This window comes from Silurus aristotelis (genome assembly GCF_946808225.1).
Source record: "Silurus aristotelis genome assembly, chromosome: 14".
Classification (NCBI taxonomy): Eukaryota; Metazoa; Chordata; class Actinopteri; order Siluriformes; family Siluridae; genus Silurus; species Silurus aristotelis.
In genome coordinates, this window is record NC_139587.1 from 10350318 (window position 1) to 10368059 (window position 17742).

General features: G+C 37.6%; 1 protein-coding gene across 2 annotated transcripts; it reads left to right on the forward strand.

Moving 5' to 3' along the window:
• Window positions 1-330: 330 nt before the first annotated feature.
• On the forward strand, window positions 331-17558 carry LOC310736680 (MICOS complex subunit MIC27-like). 2 transcript variants are annotated; one of them, XM_083560438.1, is made up of 9 exons: window positions 331-453; window positions 689-790; window positions 7129-7251; window positions 13292-13346; window positions 13810-13908; window positions 14108-14199; window positions 14298-14390; window positions 15997-16309; window positions 17227-17558. In XM_083560438.1, the coding sequence occupies exons 1-9, from the start codon at window positions 445-447 to the stop codon at window positions 17322-17324; spliced, it is 984 nt and encodes a 327-aa protein (XP_083416564.1). In that variant the 5' UTR covers window positions 331-444; the 3' UTR covers window positions 17325-17558. The 2 variants fall into 2 exon arrangements, with proteins under 2 accessions (XP_083416564.1, XP_083416565.1); XM_083560439.1 differs by lacking the exon at window positions 331-453 and having other exon boundaries at window positions 697-839.
• Window positions 17559-17742: the final 184 nt, after the last annotated feature.

Genomic DNA, 17742 nt, shown 5'->3' on the forward strand with positions numbered 1-17742 from the left:
AAAAAAAAGAAAAAACATATGAATAGCTGTACAATGCATATTCATTTGCTGAAAATCACAACAGTGACTAAAAATGTGATAATTTAATGCTGCTGTTATTTGCTGCTTTGATATTTATTGTTTGTTTGCACTGGTTCATTTGAATCCATTACTATGTCGCAATTGCACAACCTGATGCTCGTGAGTTATACCAGAACAGATCTACTGCGACTGTCCCAGTTAACAAACAGTTTACACAATAGCACTAATTGGCAAACATGGCGTTTGTCCTAATGAGAAACGCTGCAAATACAGTGAAAGCCCGACAGATGGCAGTAGTGTAGTAAATAAGATAACTACCCCGTACATCCGGTGGGTGGCAATAGTCATATTTATCTACAATGTAAACATGAAGCAGTAGAAGAAGAAGGATTGGTTTGTAAATCTACAGTGGGAGAACGCAAGATGTCTAAGGTATTTTTTATTTTTATTATTTCAGCTGCGCAATGGTTTATAGATATTAACCACAAATGAATTTGTGATTTTCAAATTTCAAATGTAGACTATAAAAAAGTATTGTGAAATGATTAAAACAGCGAACTTGCAATTTATAAAGAGTATTGTGCATCAGAGCCAACTTCTCAACATATCTCACCTTTCACTTGTTTACCACATTCAGCGCTTCCATTGTTTTAAATGCGCGTTTCAGGTGGTGAAGGTTGTGGCAGTTCCTGTGGTGCTGGGATTTGCTTCTTTGCGAGTCTACAGCATGAGCGAGGATAAACCGGAAGTGCGGCTTTCACCTCAGCAGGTAGTCGATGGGAGAAAAACCTAAACTCTTTAAAATATAATTATATAATGTATTACTCACTTACTCTTCAACACATTCAACACACACGCTTGATTCCTTTCTTTACTTATTCGTGAAAGTCATGTTCATTAGAACCATGGTCCAAGTGGGATCTGGGGAGTCCCAGTGTTCGTATACGTCGTGTGATGTGTATTTGGGAATTCTGAATACTATACTATACTATAGTATACTATACTAGGGCTGAATGATTTTCTAATCTAATCTAATCTAATTTAATATGCTCTGTTTTATTCAACAAAGAGTAAATCATTGTGTAGTATGACCAAAACTATATTAGATAGATTAAACATAAAATGTTATTTTCTGCAGGCCAGACCTATATGTTATGATGAAATTAGGTGGTGTGTGTGAATTGAGATAAATGATTATTATTCTTTTTTTTAATAACTACAATCACAGTAGTATATTGCATCAAGGATGGCCTCGGAGCCCTTTCCTGTTTGCAGTGGGGATAGACAGGTTGACGGACGAGGTCAGACAGGAGTCTCCATGGACTGATGTTTGCAGATGATATTGTGATTTGTGTTGAGGGTAGGGGAGCTGGTGGAGAAGAGCCAGGAGAGGTGGAGGCATACGCTGGAGAGAAGGGGAATGAAAGTCAGTAGGAGTAAGACAGAGTACATGTGTGTGAATGAGAGGGAGGGCAGTGGAGTGGTGCAGTTACAGGGAGAGAAGGTGGAAAGTTTATGTACCTGGGATAAACAGTACAAAGTAAAGTGTATCTGCAAGAGTGAAAGGGAAAGTTTATAGGACTGTTGTAAGACCTGCGATGTTGTATGGTTTAGAGACAGTGGCATTGACTAAAAGACAGGAGGTGGAGTTGGAGGTAGCAGAGTTGAAGATGCTGAGATTTTCATTGGGAGTGACGAGGATAAACAGGATTGGAAACAAGTTAATTAGAGTGATGGAGCATGTAGGACGTTTTGGAGACAAGGTGAGGGAGGCGAGATTGAGATGGTTTGGACATGTGCTGTGGAGGGACATGGGGTATATCGGTAGGAGAATGCTGAGGATGGAGCCACCAGAAAGAGGGAAAAGAGGAAGGCCAAGGAGGAGGTTTATGGATGTGGTGAAGGAAGACATGCAGGTAGTTGATTTGAAAGAGGCAGATGTAGAGGACAGAGTATAATGGAGACAGATGATCCGCTGTGGCGACCCCTAATGGGAGTAGCCGAAAGATGATGATATTGTATAATTTGTGAAATGGTGAGCCTTGTAAGCATGTAATAATTTTTCTGACAACATAATGCACCTACAAATAAGCCTGGTGAATACATTATGATAGTCTGTACCAAATCACACAAACATAAGTATAGATTGCAGAAATACAAAAGCAAATCTGTGCCTTTACCACACTCAGTATTTAGGTAATTCAAAGTCACTGTAATAAATACACTGTGTGCACAATTATTAGGCAAGTTGTATTTTTGAGGATTAATTGTGTTATTGTACATCTACAGTTCTCTTGGTCAAATCAAAATGTTAACAAACCCTCCCTCGTTACACAAATACACATCACCTGATATGCATTAAATCCAATAAGCGTTCAAGTTTATACAGCTTGGACTTGGAAATTATGGATGAAATGATGTGGTCAAAATAATCACTTGCCTAATAATTGTGCACACAGTGTATATGACATGTAAACATGTGGATTGCACTTCTTAAACACTTTTTCTTTTCTTTTTTTAAACTCAGCTGTTTCTGACTCTCTGTTAGCATTTCTTGTGTTACTCTGGTATGGCGATCTGATTAAAATATGTGTGGAAGGGCATGCTGTACTGCTTATACAGTGCATGAATCAAAGCCGTGAACCCAGGCTTGGTCAACATACTGAGCAGCATTATATCTTTTGCGTTACTGCTTGAGTCATTTACATGTGCCATATTTAAGTACATTCATATGGAGTTATAATTTAAAAAATTTCTGTCAGTGATCCCTGTCGGGTGCTATTTGGCTTACTTGACACACTGGTGTTTGGGTTTTAAGCTTTGCAACTATCGTACATGGATATGTTGTGTTTAAGTGCTGAATCAAGTTAGTAGTGTTGCAACCATAATAGTCCAACACAACGTACTGTTTCTCTTTGACAGTAAAGTTGCCACAGTGTCAGGTTCTGTCAAGCCTGAGGTCATTGTACAACTTAACAAGGTAATAAACGTAATCGCTTAGCCCTATACTATACGCCAGGGCTCACCAACCTTTTTGACACCTAGAGCTACTTCTTGGGTACCGACTAATGTGAAGGGCTACCAGTTTGTTACACTACTGAAATAACACATTTGCTCAATTTACCTTTAATTATGTTATTATTAATAATTAATGATATTCATCTATGTCAGGGGTGTCAAACTCAATTGACCAGGGGGCCAAAACTCAAAGCAAACTTTAGGTTGCAGGCCGAAGAGGATAAACATTTATTGAACAGACGAAAACAATGTTTTTTTTTTTTTTTTTACATAAATATGAATAAAAACAGACAGGAATATTATTGCAGAATAAATAAACTCAAACTTTAAATAACTGAAAATATTTTGCTCTCCATAAAAATATATTATGGCGAATCATGTGCCATGTAGGTGACCCCTGCTATACACTATATTACGTTTATTTAATATTAATGTGATGCACATTATTTATATTTAATGAGTGGAACAGGAATGAAAGCTCTATTAGCTCTCCTAAATTAATATATGGTACTTGTTTAACCAAAGTTTTTCTTCTTCTCCCCCTGTAATATTTTCCTGACTCCAAAATGTACAAGAGCCATTGAACAGGAGTATACAACAAATTTGTTTTAATTGTTGACAATTTTCATTAATGTGCAGAAAAGAAGTTAACGACAGGACTAGTCTTTAAATGTATGCCTCTCCAGATCACAATCCAATTAAAGCATAGGGTTTGGGGCAACTGGATGGAAGTTGTTCAGCACTGTTGCAGCACTCTGCTTTGGTACTGGCACATTAGTGGAAATTTTAAACATGGGCCAACTGCTTGAACTAACAATAGATTTAATATACAGCGTGGAAAATAAGTATTTGACACATCAGCATTTTTATCAGTAAGGGGATTTCTAAGTGTGCTATTGACACAAAATTTCCACTATATGTAACCATCAAGCCAAATATTGAATTCATACAAAGAAATCAGAACATTTAAGTATACAAGTTGAGTCATAATAAATAAAGTGAAATGACACAGGGAATAAGTATTAAACACACTTTATTTAATACTTTGTAGAAAAGCCTTTGTTGGTGATTACTGCTTCTAGATGCCTCTTGTATGGAGAGACCAGTCGTCTGCATTGCTCAGGAGTGATTCTGGCCCATTCTTCCACACAAATGGTCTTTAAATCTTGAAGGTTCCTTGGGCCTCTTTTATGAACTTTTGATCTTCAGTTCTCTCCATAGATTTTCTATGGGATTTAGGTCAGGTGATAGACTGGGCCATTCAAGCAACTTGATTTTCTTTCTTTGAAAACACTTCATTGTTTCCTTGGCCTTGTGTTTGGGATCATTGTCTTGCTGAAATGTCCACTAGGGGTGGGACAAAAAATAGATTTACTAAACTATCGCGATTCTTTTTAAAACGATTTTGAGATCGATTTGCTTACCTCAGAATCGATATATATTTAATTATTTTTCTTTTCCAGAGAGGTGGTGGGAAGACGTTACCGCTTTTATTCCAGCAGAGGGCCAAACCTATTTTGTTGGTGTCTGTATTAGATGACGTCGTATCCGTTTTAAGCTGGAGAAAAATCAAAACCATGGCAGAGGCAGGGGAGTAAAGCTCTTTGAGAATTGTTTAACGGATAAAGACCCTGCTTTAGTCACAGAAAATGCGTCTAATATGGTTTCGCTGCCCAATTAACCGGCTTTCTCCATATTAAGTGCTACGCGCACACGCATAATCTGGCCTCACAGCGCGCACTGTCGCATAGTTACTCGGACGAGTACGCCGCATCACTGGATTTCCAACAAAAGTTACTGGAGCTCCCTGTGCACAAACTTATAACAGACGCTTTAACGAGATAGAATAGTGCCTATGACATAGTTGAATGTTTTCTGGAGCAACAGGCTGCAGTAACAGCTGCACTGCTCTCACCTGAGGTGAGGAAGAGCGAGAAGGATATTAGCACCTTGGCTGAGTTGGACATTGGAACAGTTTAAACAGCACTTATTTTATTTTAGAGAGTATTGTTTTTAGTTATTTTGTTGCACATTTAAATATTATATTTAAGTTTTTGGTACTTGAAAGTTTTATGGTTCAAGGTTCTTTATGCTCTATGTATGTGTATGCTCCTGAAATAAAAATTCAGAAAAATGTGATGCATTGTTTGTTAATATAACTCATATACAGTTTCTTTAAGGGTATGATCAAGTATTTGTCATTGTCTAATCTTTATTAAGCAAACAAAAATCACTATTTAAACAATGAATCACAATAACTACAGAATCGCAATATGTATTGAATCGGCACAAAAGTATCGGGATAGTATTGAATCGCGAGATTAGTGAATCGTCCCAGCCCTAATGTCCACCCTCTTTTCATTTTCAGCTTTCTGGTAGATGGCAGCAGATTTTTATCCAGAACGTCCCCGGTACATTTTTCCATTCATCCTGCCTTCAATAATATGAAGTCTGCCAGTACCCCTTGCTGAAAAGCAGCCCCAAACCATGATGCTTCCACCCCCAAACTTAACTGTTGGTATGGTGTTCTTGGGGTGGTGGGCAGTGCCATTTCTTCTCCAAACATGGTGTGTAGAATGACTGCCAAAAAGTTTAATTTTGCTTTCATCTGACCATACTATAGTCTCCCAATAATCCACAGGCTTCTCCAAATGCTCTTTCGCAAACTTTAACCAAGCCTCAACATGATTTTTGTTCAGCAATGGAGTCTTGCGTGGTGAGCGTGCATGGATGCCATGGCGGTTTAGTGCATTGCTTATAGTTTTCTTTGAAACAACATGACCTGCTGATGCAAGGTCTTCCTGAAGTTCTGCCCGAGTGGTTCTTGGCTCTTGGCGAACTCTCCTGATTATTCTTTAGACTCCTCGGACAGGGATCTTACGTGGAACACCTGATCGTGGCCGGTTTATGGTGAACTAATGCTCTTTCCATTTCCGGATTATGGCCCCCACAGTGCTCACAGGAACATTCAGCATTCTGGAAATGCGCCTATAACCATTCCCATTAAAATGCTTTTCAACGATAAGATTATGAAGATCTTGAAAGAGTTCTTTGCTTTTACCCATCATGAAGTTTTTCCTGTGTGCCTCCTGGGTAATGAGAAGTCTTTATAGGCAATCAATTAGGACTAAAGCAGCTGATATCAATTAGTACTGATGGGGGGCAGGGTTTCTCTCTCAATACTGACAGATTTCAGGTGATCTCCTGGCTTTCTATGCCATTTTGCACCTTGTTATCTTCATGTGTTCAATACTTATTCCCTGTGTCATTTCAATTTATTTATTATGACTCAACTTGTATACTTAAATGATTCTGATTTCTTTGTATTAATTCAATATTTGGCTTGATGGCTACATCTGGTGGAAATTTTGTGTCAATAGCCCACTTAGAAACCTTACTGATAAAAATGCTGATGTGTAAAACTTATTTTCCCTGCTGTATATGTGAAAACCCTGGCTGGCTGCACTGCACGTATTCCAAGCACCAGCAGGGCCAGCAGCCTGGGTCCATCTCTGGTGGAGAAGGGGACCTTGGAGTCATCAGGTGGGAGTTTAGGTTTGGTTGAGGCTGTTGCATTTTATTTATTTTTTTTCTGGTGAAAACTAGCTTAGATGTTTACTCCAGGAGATGCTGTCAATGGTTGAGGACAAGGATCTGTGGTTTGCTTGTTTTCTCTGAGAACTTGGATGCCTTATCACATGTGTAGAGGGTCAGAGGTGTTAAAATGTGCTATGAACAGACATTGATACCATCTACAACTAATTTAAAATATGTACAATATAACACATAGCTATGATGGGGATACAGGTCTAGTCCTTATTGTTAATCGTCTATATGCTTGAAATACATTGTAAATATATGGTTGACTCTGACAGTATTGGTGTGGCACAGCCAAGTCAAGACTTTTGTCTTTGAAATGAAATAAAACTTAGAACATGCCACCTATTTTATGTAATCAAAAAATATTTTTTATGGGAATTGACAGGTGGTATATGCGACAAGGTTTGCACCTTTGTGTATGCTGCAGTCAAATCATGAATTTAATAAATGTATTAAAAAAAAATAATTGCTTTTCTTTTTACCCCTCAGCTCTCGATTTACTCAACCATGCCACAGGAGAGGCTTCACTATCTGGAAGAACAGCAAGGAGTTTTGCAGAGTAGTTTTGGTAAAGTCAGAGGAGGTCTACAGTCCTATGTGCACAAAATGAAAGTATGAATCCTATATTGTCTTAATCATAAAATATAGTGGTTCATTACACCAGTTCTTAAGTTTCAGAGCCACGCCTAATGTGGAAATTTTCCAGTGTATTGTTTAAAACACTAGCGAATTGGGTGAATATCTAAAACAAGAAATGGGGAACTGGAATATATCGGAGAAGGTAAATTTGGTGAAAAACCCCAATTCCAAAAAAGTTGGGACACTGTGTAATATGTAAACGAATAATTAAAATTTATATTTTTATGGCACTGTGTGTCTTAAATGTTAGGACAGGGCCATGTAGCATCCCTTATGCAGCTGGGAACAGAGAAGAACAGTTGCATGAGTTTTGGGAGGGGATTTTATCCGATTTGTGTCTCATGCAGAATTTATCTTCTTAACAGTCCTTTAGCTTTGTCCTTTTAAATTTTTTATTTCATGATGGGTCAAATGTTTTCAGTTGGTGAAAATCTGGTCTGCTGGCAGGCCAGTGCAGCACCCTGACTATAAAGCCATGCAGTGTAGCATTGTCTTGCTAAAGTATTGTGGGTTGTAAACTAAACACTGATAGCAACTCAGATAGTCCCTCTCCTCTTTAGTCCATAGGCATGGCATCCATTGTTTCCAAAAAGGAGTAAAAATTTTAATGTATCTGACTAAAAAAGTTTTTTCCGCTTTCTATTTTAAAAGAGCTTTGGCCCTGAGAAGAAATCGTCATTTCCAGCTTTTTTTTTTTGCAGGATATTTAATTCAATTTCAAATAATTTTTATTATTTGTATAGCGCTTTTAACAATGGACAGAAAAGAACTCCCTGAGATGTCATAAGGAGGAAACCTTGAGAAAAACAGACTCAAGAGGGAACCCATCCTCATCTGGGTGGCACCAAATGTCCATTTATTACAGTTAAAAGATGTTCAGGTGTGAAGAAATAGTTAAATGCATTCTTGTATTCCAGTGTAGCAGATTCAGTCAGTGTAGCAGACTGTTGAGATGAAGTACACTCCAAATCCATCCTCAAAGCTCCTGTGTTACTTTGTAATGTCAAGGATCCCCAGGCTGTAGATGTAAATCCCCAGCTGCACAGAGCTTAATAATAGAGCTTTAGTCTGCATTTGTTGTTGACACAGTTGACTGTGAGCCCTAGCATTGTCACCTAAGGGGCCTAAAGACCATGAGCATCAAATATTGATTTGTTCTTGTCGCTCTTTTTCTAAAGATTCACAAAATCTGTTGATTACATTATGCACTGTAGATAATAAAATTGTCAAAATCTTTGCAGTTTTATGTTGAGGAATATTATTCTTAAATTGTTCCACAGTTTATAGACAAAGTTTTTTGGTCTTTGGTGAACCATTTTTACTTTTGAAGTAAAGGGCCTATGTAAGATATTGTTTTTATACCCAATAAAATACCTGTTGTTTAATTAACTTAGTGCAAAATGTTCATACAGCTGTTTCTTTTACTAACACTTATTTGTTTAGTCTTTTGTTGCCCATCCCAACTTTTACATGCTGCAGCCATCAAATTCAGGATTACCTTATTTATTACTTAAAATTTAACATTTCCTCATTTTAAACATTTGTCTTTTATAGTTTATTGTAAACAAAAATTTTAAATGTATATTTGAGTTTTGCAAATTATTGCATTTTGTTTTTATTTATATATTACACACTGTCTCAACTTATTTAGAATGTATTATTGCATTTATGCAGTGACATGTAAACTGGATCTCTACACAGTGGGGGGAAATCATTATTTGATTCCCTGTTGATTTGGTAAATTATTAAATTATTTTTATTATTATTATATTAAATTAATTATTTAAATTTGATGGAGTGAAATAGGTATTTGATCCCTTACCAAACAGTGAGAATTTTGACTCCCACACCCCCAAATTAGTCCTGTCCCTTTAAGAAAGAACTTCTAATATCAACTCCTTATGTGTATAAAAGACACCCATCACAGAAGCAATATCTTCCATTCAAACCTTTCCACCACCATGGGCAAGACCAAATAGGATGTCAGGGACAAGATTGTGGGCCTGCACAAGGCTGAAATGGGCTGCAAGAAGCTTTGATAATTCAAAAACAGAAGAAATACAAGATAAGTCAATCAATCTCTCTCTGGAACTCCATGAAAAATCTCACCTCATGGGGTAAAGATGATTCTGAGAAAGGTGAGGGATCAGCCCAGAATTACATGGGAGGAGCTTGTTAATGATCTCAAAGGAGCTGGGACCACAGTCAAAGAGAAGTCACAAAGAAAACCATTGGTAACAGACCAAAGTCCTTCTGCTCAAGAATGCACATTAACAGGCCCCTCTGAGGTTTGCCAATGAACACCTAAATTATTCAGTAAAGGCTTGGGAGAATGTGATGTGGTCAGATGAGACCAAAATTTAGCTCTTTGGCATCAACTCCACTCGACATGTTTAGAGGGAGAGAAATGCAGAATAATACCCCAAGAACACCATCCCCACTGTCAAACATGGGGGAGGAAAAATTCTGCTTTGGGGCTGTTTCTCTGCTAAGGGTATAGGAAGACTTCACCACATGAATGTGGCCATGCACTGTAGAATCTTGGATGAGAACCTCCTGGCCTCAGCCAGAACACTGAAGAAGGGTTGTAGATGGGTCTTCCAGTATGACAATGACACAAAACATACGATCAAGGCAACAATCTGATGGTCTTGTAACCCATTCCAGCCTTGTGCAGGTCTACAGTCTTGTTTCTAATGTCCTTTGACAGCTCTCTGGTCTTGCACATGGTGGTGGAGATGCTGGAATGGGGGAGATTGATTCTGTGACGATGTCTTTTATACACATAACGAGCTGATATTAGGAGTACTTATATTAGGGACAGAACTAATTTTGGGTTTGTGGGAGTAAACATTCTTGCTAATTTGTTATAGGATCAAGTACTTGTTTCATTTGATTAAATATATATTAATGTATAACCTTTCTTAAATGTTTTTTTATAGATTTCTTTTATATATTCTGTTTTTCTCTGTAAAATTAACCTACTATAAAAAATTCTAGACTATTTATTTGTAAGGGGGTAAACTCACGAAATCATCAGGGGATCAAATAATTATTTATCTTATTTATTTATTTATTTATTTATTTATTTATTTATACATTAGAATATCATGAACAAGTTTATTTTAGTAATTAAATACAAAAAAAATTAAACTTCTATATTATATAGATTCATCACACACAGACCGATACATTTTAAGTGGTTTTTTTTTTTTTTTTAGTTTTGATGATTATGGATTACAGCTAATGAAAACCCAAAACTCATTATCTCAGAAAATGTGAATATTGTGAAAAAGTTAAATATTGGAGACTTGTGGTGTCACACTCTAATCACTAATCTCTAAACACCTGCAAAGGTTTTCTGAGCCTTTAAATGGTGTCTCAGTCTGGTTCAGCCCATTCAAGAATTGAGGGGAGATTCACAAAGAGTGGACTGCAGCTGGAGTCAGTGCTTCAAGAGCCACCACGCACATGCGTATCCATGGGCTACAACTGACGCATTCCTTGTGTCAAGCCACTGCTGAACCAGAGACAACGTCAGAGGTGTCTTACCTGGGCAAAGGACAAAAAGGACTGGACTGTTGCTCAGTGAGCCAAAGTCGTCTTTCAGATAAAAGGAAATAAAATTTTCCATTTCATTTGGAAATCAGGATCCCAGAGTCTGGAAGAAGAGAGGAGAGACACAGTCCAAGTTGCTTAAGGTCCACTGTAAAGTTTGCAATGTCAGTGGTGGTTTGGGGAGTCACCTGCTGGTGTTGGTCCATTGTGTTTTATAAAGTCCAAGGTCAGCACAACCATCTACCAGGAAGTTTTAGAGCACTTCATGCTTCCCTCTGCTGACCAGCTATATGAAGATGCTGATTTAATTTTTCCAGCAGGATTTGGCATTTTCCCACACTGCTAAAAGCACAAAAACCTTTGTTTAAATGACAATGGTGATGGTGTGCTTGACTGGCCAGCAAACTCGCCAAACCTGAACCCCATAGAGAATCTATGAGCTATTGTCAAGAGGAAAATGAGAAACAAGAGACCAAAAAATGCAAATTAGCTGAAGGCCACTGTCAAAGAAATCTGGGCTTCCATAGCACCTCAGCAGTGCCACAGACTGATCACCTCCATGTTACGCCGAATTGAGGCAGTAATAAAAGGAGCCCCTCCAAAGTATTGAATACATATACAATAAAAGTATATACTTTCTATAAGGCTGACAATTCACTAAAAATGTTTTTAATTTTTAAATGGTCAAAAAAATTTTTTTGAGACAGCAAATTGGTGGAATTTTATGTGAGCCAAAATTATCAAAATTAAAAGAAATTAACACTTGAAATATATCAGTCTGTGTGTGACGAATCTATATAATATACGAGTTAAATTTTTATTTTATTGAATTACTAAAATAAATTAACTTTTTTTTTTAAAACTTTAAACTTTTTTTTAGATGCACCTGTATGTATTTATACAAAAGTACACCGCTCACATTTTCATTTTACTATATCTTTCTAAGGGACAATACTATAGAAATGAAACTTTTGCTATATTTAAGAGTAGGCAATGTGCTGCTTGAATATTAGTATAGATTTACTTTCCTCTGAAAAACTCAACATTTTGTCAAAATACCTAGCAACAACCTGAGTACACCCTACGTGAGAACAGACGTTTAACCATGCAAAAAACCATGTCCTATTCATGTTCATGTTTTTGTATGCTTGACATGACCATTAAAATTGTATGTATCTTATATAAGAGCAGGTAAAATTTGGTGCTTGAGTACAAATCTCTCATACTGAACACTGGATGTTCAACATGGCACCTCTTTTCAAAGAGCTCTCTGAGGATTTGAGAATTAGAATTGTTGCTCTCCACAAAGATGGCGTCGGCTATATGAAGATCGGTAACACCCTGAAACTGAGTTGCAGTACAGTGGCCAGGATCATACAGAGGTTTTCCAAAATGGGTTCCACTTGAAACAGGCCTCGCAAGGGTCAATCAAAAAGTTGAGTCCTTGTGCTGTGTGTCAGGTGCTGAAGCTGGCTATAAAAAACAGATGCATGAGTGCTGCCAGCATTGCTTTAGAGGTTACAAAAGTGGAAGGTCTGCTTGTCAGTGCTCAGACCATACACCACACACTGCAACAAGTCGGTTTGCATGGCCGCCGTCCAAGAAGGAAGCTTTTTCTGAAGCTGGCTCACAAGAAAGCTCGCAAATGGTTTGCTGAAGACAATCTGTACAAGAGCATGACTTAGTCTCATCAAACCACAGGACATGGTTCTAGTAAGATAAAATTGTTTGGCTCAGGCTGTGTCCAGCATGTGTGGCAACACCCTGGTGGGGAGTACCAAGAAAACTGTCTTGCCTACAGTCAAGAATTGTGGTGGCAGCATCATGGTCTGGGGCTACATGAGTGCTGCTGGTACTGGGGAGCTCGGTTCATTAAAGGAAATATGTTTTTTAAAATGTACTGTGAAATTCTGAAGCAGAACATGATGCCCTTCCTTTAGAAACTGGGCCAAATGACAGTTTTTCAACATAAATGAAAAAATAAAAATTACCCCAAACCCACCACCAAGACAACTGCCTTGCTGAGGGTGAAGGTGATGGAGTGGCCAAGTATTTCTCAATACCTGAACCCTATTGAGCACCTGTGGGGCATCCTCAAGCAAAAGGTGGAAAAGCGTTATGTGTCTAACATCCAGCAGCTTCCAGCATCCGTGATGTCATTATGGAGTGGAAGAGGATCCTAGCAGCAACTTGTACCAGATAATAATAGTGCTTACACACAATATTTATACTTAGGACACAGTTTTGACTTAGGGTGTGAGCACTTTTAGTTGCCGTTTATTTTGACAATAATGGTGGTATGTTGATTTTTTTTTTAGAGGACAGTAAATTTGCACTTCTATACAAGCTGCACATTGACTAAAGTAAATCCACTAAATTGACTAAAGTAAATTATTGCTGAAAACCCTGGGTTACAAAATCGAGTGAGGTTGTATGTGGTTTTGTGTTTGCTCAGAGCACTTTTGGGTCTGTTAAAGTTACAGCTGTAAATCTCTACCATGGTGGAGAAGGTAAGAAAAAAACACGTTTATTTTCTGATTTTCCGAACTACCACACTAAGTTATATTTTTTTGTGCTGCTTCCTGCAATCATATATACACCAGGGCTTCTTATTTTTAAATGCACTCTTAACTGCTGTGTACCTTTTACACTTGCTGCATACAAAATATATTGATAGATTATTTGTCTGTACTGTTATCAGCAACAGCACCACACATCATAGTCAAGCATGTTGTCATGGTCAACACCTAATTATTGTGGTAACTAATATATTAACATTTATCATTATCTATTAGCTAATCTTGTTTATAATCAAATATTCCTGTATCATTTAAAATTAAAATGACTCATAAGTTACGCTCCTTCTTGCTTGCTATCTTTCTTGCCATAGAAACCATTGATGAAAAAGTTGGGAACCCCAGCCTCAAACCATCATATTCATATTTTTCCCCACCACATTTCCTTTTTTTACAGATGTGTACTACTTCATTAAGGACTCTTCCTCTGGATTTGGGCCTAGGATATCTGTTATTGCAATGTCTGGTTTTGCTGGTGTGATTCTTGCAAGAAAAGGTGAATAAATATACTGACATTAAATACCACCATAATGGCTTAAAGTTTTAGAAGCTTAGTTCTGAAAAAATACATGAAACAAAATAACATGAATAGGTATTTATTTTTATTTGCTTGCACATGGTGTTTGCTTAAAAAATAATGACAAGGTATTTTCATAAAAGTTAAGGTTTGAACCTTGTTTTCTTTTTGGGTTTAGGGTCCTACCTAAAGAGACTGGGACTGCCATTGAGTTTGGTGTCTGCCGGGTTTGCTGTGTGTTACCCTGTACAGACTATTGCCATGTTAAAGGTGAAATGCTATTAAACTCTAGGTGCTGTCCAGCCATTATGGTTTTTGCAATGAATGCATCTAGATTCTGTTATATTTGACTCATTCCACTTATTTAGATAAGTGGAAAGAAAATGTATTCAGCCTCAAAGTGGACAAGCTCAACTGTTGCATCATTGTGGAAACGGGACACATTACCTGATAGTTCAAAGGTGATTACATACATAAAGATGTATACATTTTATACCTGTCTTGTTCAAATTGTTTAACAGTTTGTTTTGATGTATTCACCCACTCAAATATTTTCACAAAAGAAAACTTGTCATACAACCCACAAATAACCCAAATATGTTTCATAAGGTATAACATAGCCATTAGGAAGGGCATTGCGTGACATTTACATTTACATTAGTGGCATTTAAGGCCCTTGTCCAGAGTGACGTACAAAAGTGTTTTGAGTTTTTAGCAATGAATAAATCTGCTATGATAAAGTATGCTAGATTAAAATCTAAGATAAATAACCCTACAACTCTGTTGAGAGTTGTTTTTTTTATATAAAGAAAGCAAAAGTTTAGGAAGGGCATCCAGGGTAAAAAAAACATGTGCCAAATCAAATATGCTGATCATAAACCTGAATTTCATACAGGAGCTTTTGAGGCCCGGGTTACCAACGACCACCAGAGGTAATGTTAGCCAATAGGGTACCGGTGGAATGGAGAGAGGTAGCTGATATGATGCAACGGAGAAAGGTAGATATGTAAGAAATATATGAGAAAGAATAGAGAAGGTCAGAAGGAGTTGCATTGTGTGTTTGTGGATTTTGAGAAAACGTACGACAGGCTGCCAAGAGAGGAGTTGTGGTATTGCATGAAAAAGTCAGGTGTGGCAGAGAAGTATGTGAGGGTGGTGCAGGACATGTATGAGGACAATGTGACAGCAGTGAAGTGTGCAGTAGGAATGACGGACTGGTTCAAGGTTGAGGTGGGATTGTATCAAGGATCTGCTCTGAGCCCTTTCCTGTTTGTAGTGGTGAATGACAGGTTGATGGACGAGGTCAGGCAGGAGTCTCCATTGACTATAATGTTTGCGGATGATATTGTGATTTATGTTGAGAGTAATGAGCAGGTTGAGAAGAGGTGGTGAAGGTGTATGAGTTTATGTACCTGGACTTAACTGTGCAAAAGTAATGTGTTAGAAAAGTGAAGAGAGTGCAGGCAGGGTGGAGTGGGTAAAAAAGAGGCAGGAGTGATTTGTGATAGAAGGGTATCTGCAAGAGTGAAAGGGAAAGTTTTTAGGACTTTGGTGAGACCTGCTATGTTGTAAGGTTTAGAGACAGTGGCATTGACTAAAAGACAGGAGGTGGAGTTGGAGGTGACAGTGGAGTTAAAGATGCAGAGATTTTCATTGGGAGTGATGAGGATGGACAGGATTAGAAACAAGTTTATTAGAGGGACCGTGCATGTAGGATGTTTTGAACACAAGGTGAGGGAAGAGCGATTGAGATGGTTTGAACATGTGCAGAAAAGAGACATGGGTTATATTGGTAGGAGAATACTGAGAATGGCGCCGCCATGGAGGAGGAAAAAAGGGAAGGCCAAGAAGGAGGTTTATAAATATGGTAAGGGAAGACATCCTGGTCGTTTGTTTGAAATAGGCAGATGTAGAGAACAGGGTAGTATGGAGACGGATGATCCGCTGTGGTGACCCCTAATGGGAGCAGCCGAAAGATAATGATATTTTATTGAGATTGTCAGTAAACTGTCTGGTTCCTTAAGGTATAATTGTTTTAACCAATTGCTGCATTTTTTTCCAACTAAGACAGCACCATCATCTGGAGCCATGGAAAATACTTTGGATATCCCAGTCAGTGATTTGGCTCAAGCTATAGTAACAAATGAACTCTTCCATGAGGTCCCTGCTCCATCTAAGTCCAGTTTAAGCCACTTGCCTGATAATCATTACCTGGTCCAGGCCCCATTACCTGTTCCACACAGCAGCAGTCCTTTTGCTGATAAGGAACTTTTGGTGGTAACTGCTGAGGGCAAACCCTCCTCAGCATCATCGCTAACTGCTGAGAGCCAACCAGAGATGCCATCTTTGCAGTTCTCAGGAGAGCCCCAAACTCCCACAGGTAAATAATCATTACAACTTTTAAAGCATAAATCTAATTTTAAGCCTGGTTTATGACATAATAATATTGATTTTGTCGTTTATTGTGTGCCCTTATAAATTGTACATTTTGGCTCTATTCACATCATCAAAATCTTGGATTACAGTTTGGATTATTTAAAATAACACACACACACACACACACACACACACACACACACACACACACACACACACACACACACACACACACACACGTAGCACACATCTGTTTTGTTAATCGGTGAAAATGTATTTAACAGAGAGGAAAAGCAATTCTTCATACATTAAAAAGCATATAATAAAGATGCCCTTTCACAGATTTTCAATTTAAATAAATTTTTATTTGTATAGTGCTTTTAACAGCAGCGTTACACAGTAATAAAAGAAAACAGAAAAACATTAATAAAAGAGAAGAGGAAATATAACAGGAAAAGGGTAATATAAATTATGAAGTATCCTTATTCTTATATAAATGTTAATGATACTGTACAGTGTGATTAGGGTACAGTTAAAGACTCGCTATAGCAGCATATCTAAAAGGGAGAGCCAGAAGATAACATGGACATGCAGGATATATGGCATGAGAGCCCACGACACCACCGTCAACAAAACTGAACGCATGAGAATGGGGGGATGACAGCATACAAATATAAAATTGCCTACACCTTTTGAACAAAGTAGACATGGTGACTCATTCAGTGCTTTATACGTCATTAGTATTTTAGTTTTGGGGGCCTATTTAATAATTTAATAGTTTCCTGAAATTTCGGATCGGGCATTGTCCTTATTAAACAAACCCTTAATGTTAAAGTTTAATGTATAATTATTATTTGTTTCATCATAATTATGATTTAATTTAATTGAATCCTTATGATTGTTACAATTCTCTTTTGTCAGTTGTCCCAGAGAAGCAAGCACATGTAGCAGATCTCAACCTAAAGGACTTTGGACAGTCTAACCCAGAAGATGCTGACCTTTACAGCACACGCAGCTGAACAAAGCATGAGCAAAAAAACAGAACATTGATTCATCCATTTATTTACTCTACTCATATCTGCTTTGTGTAATTTACCAAAGTTGATTCTAGTGATGAACATAGTAATCAGTGATACTGATTTTTTTTGTGTTTCATGTGCAATTCACATGCACTAGTAAACCAAATATTAACCAGATATAAGTATTGAAATAACAGTAAAGTTATTAAATAATAAAATTATTTGTTATTGATTGATGTACAAATATATTTTGGTTTGTATGCTGTATCCTCTAATTATAGACCTTTTGCTTGCCGTCCCTTTATGATTCACTTTTGTGGACATTTAAACAGTGACAGTTTTTCCAAAGAGGAAGATGGCAGAGGGTTTATGATATACTGTATTGAGGATATTGGAACATCAAGGCCACTTCCTTTGA

Excerpts from the sequence above, each read along its gene's own strand:
- LOC310736680 (XM_083560438.1), top strand. Across the intron at positions 791-7,128 it reads TGCGGCTTTCACCTCAGCAG|CTCTCGATTTACTCAACCAT; the intron begins GTAGTCGATGGG and ends TTTACCCCTCAG. Across the intron at positions 14,200-14,297 it reads AGACTATTGCCATGTTAAAG|ATAAGTGGAAAGAAAATGTA; the intron begins GTGAAATGCTAT and ends CCACTTATTTAG.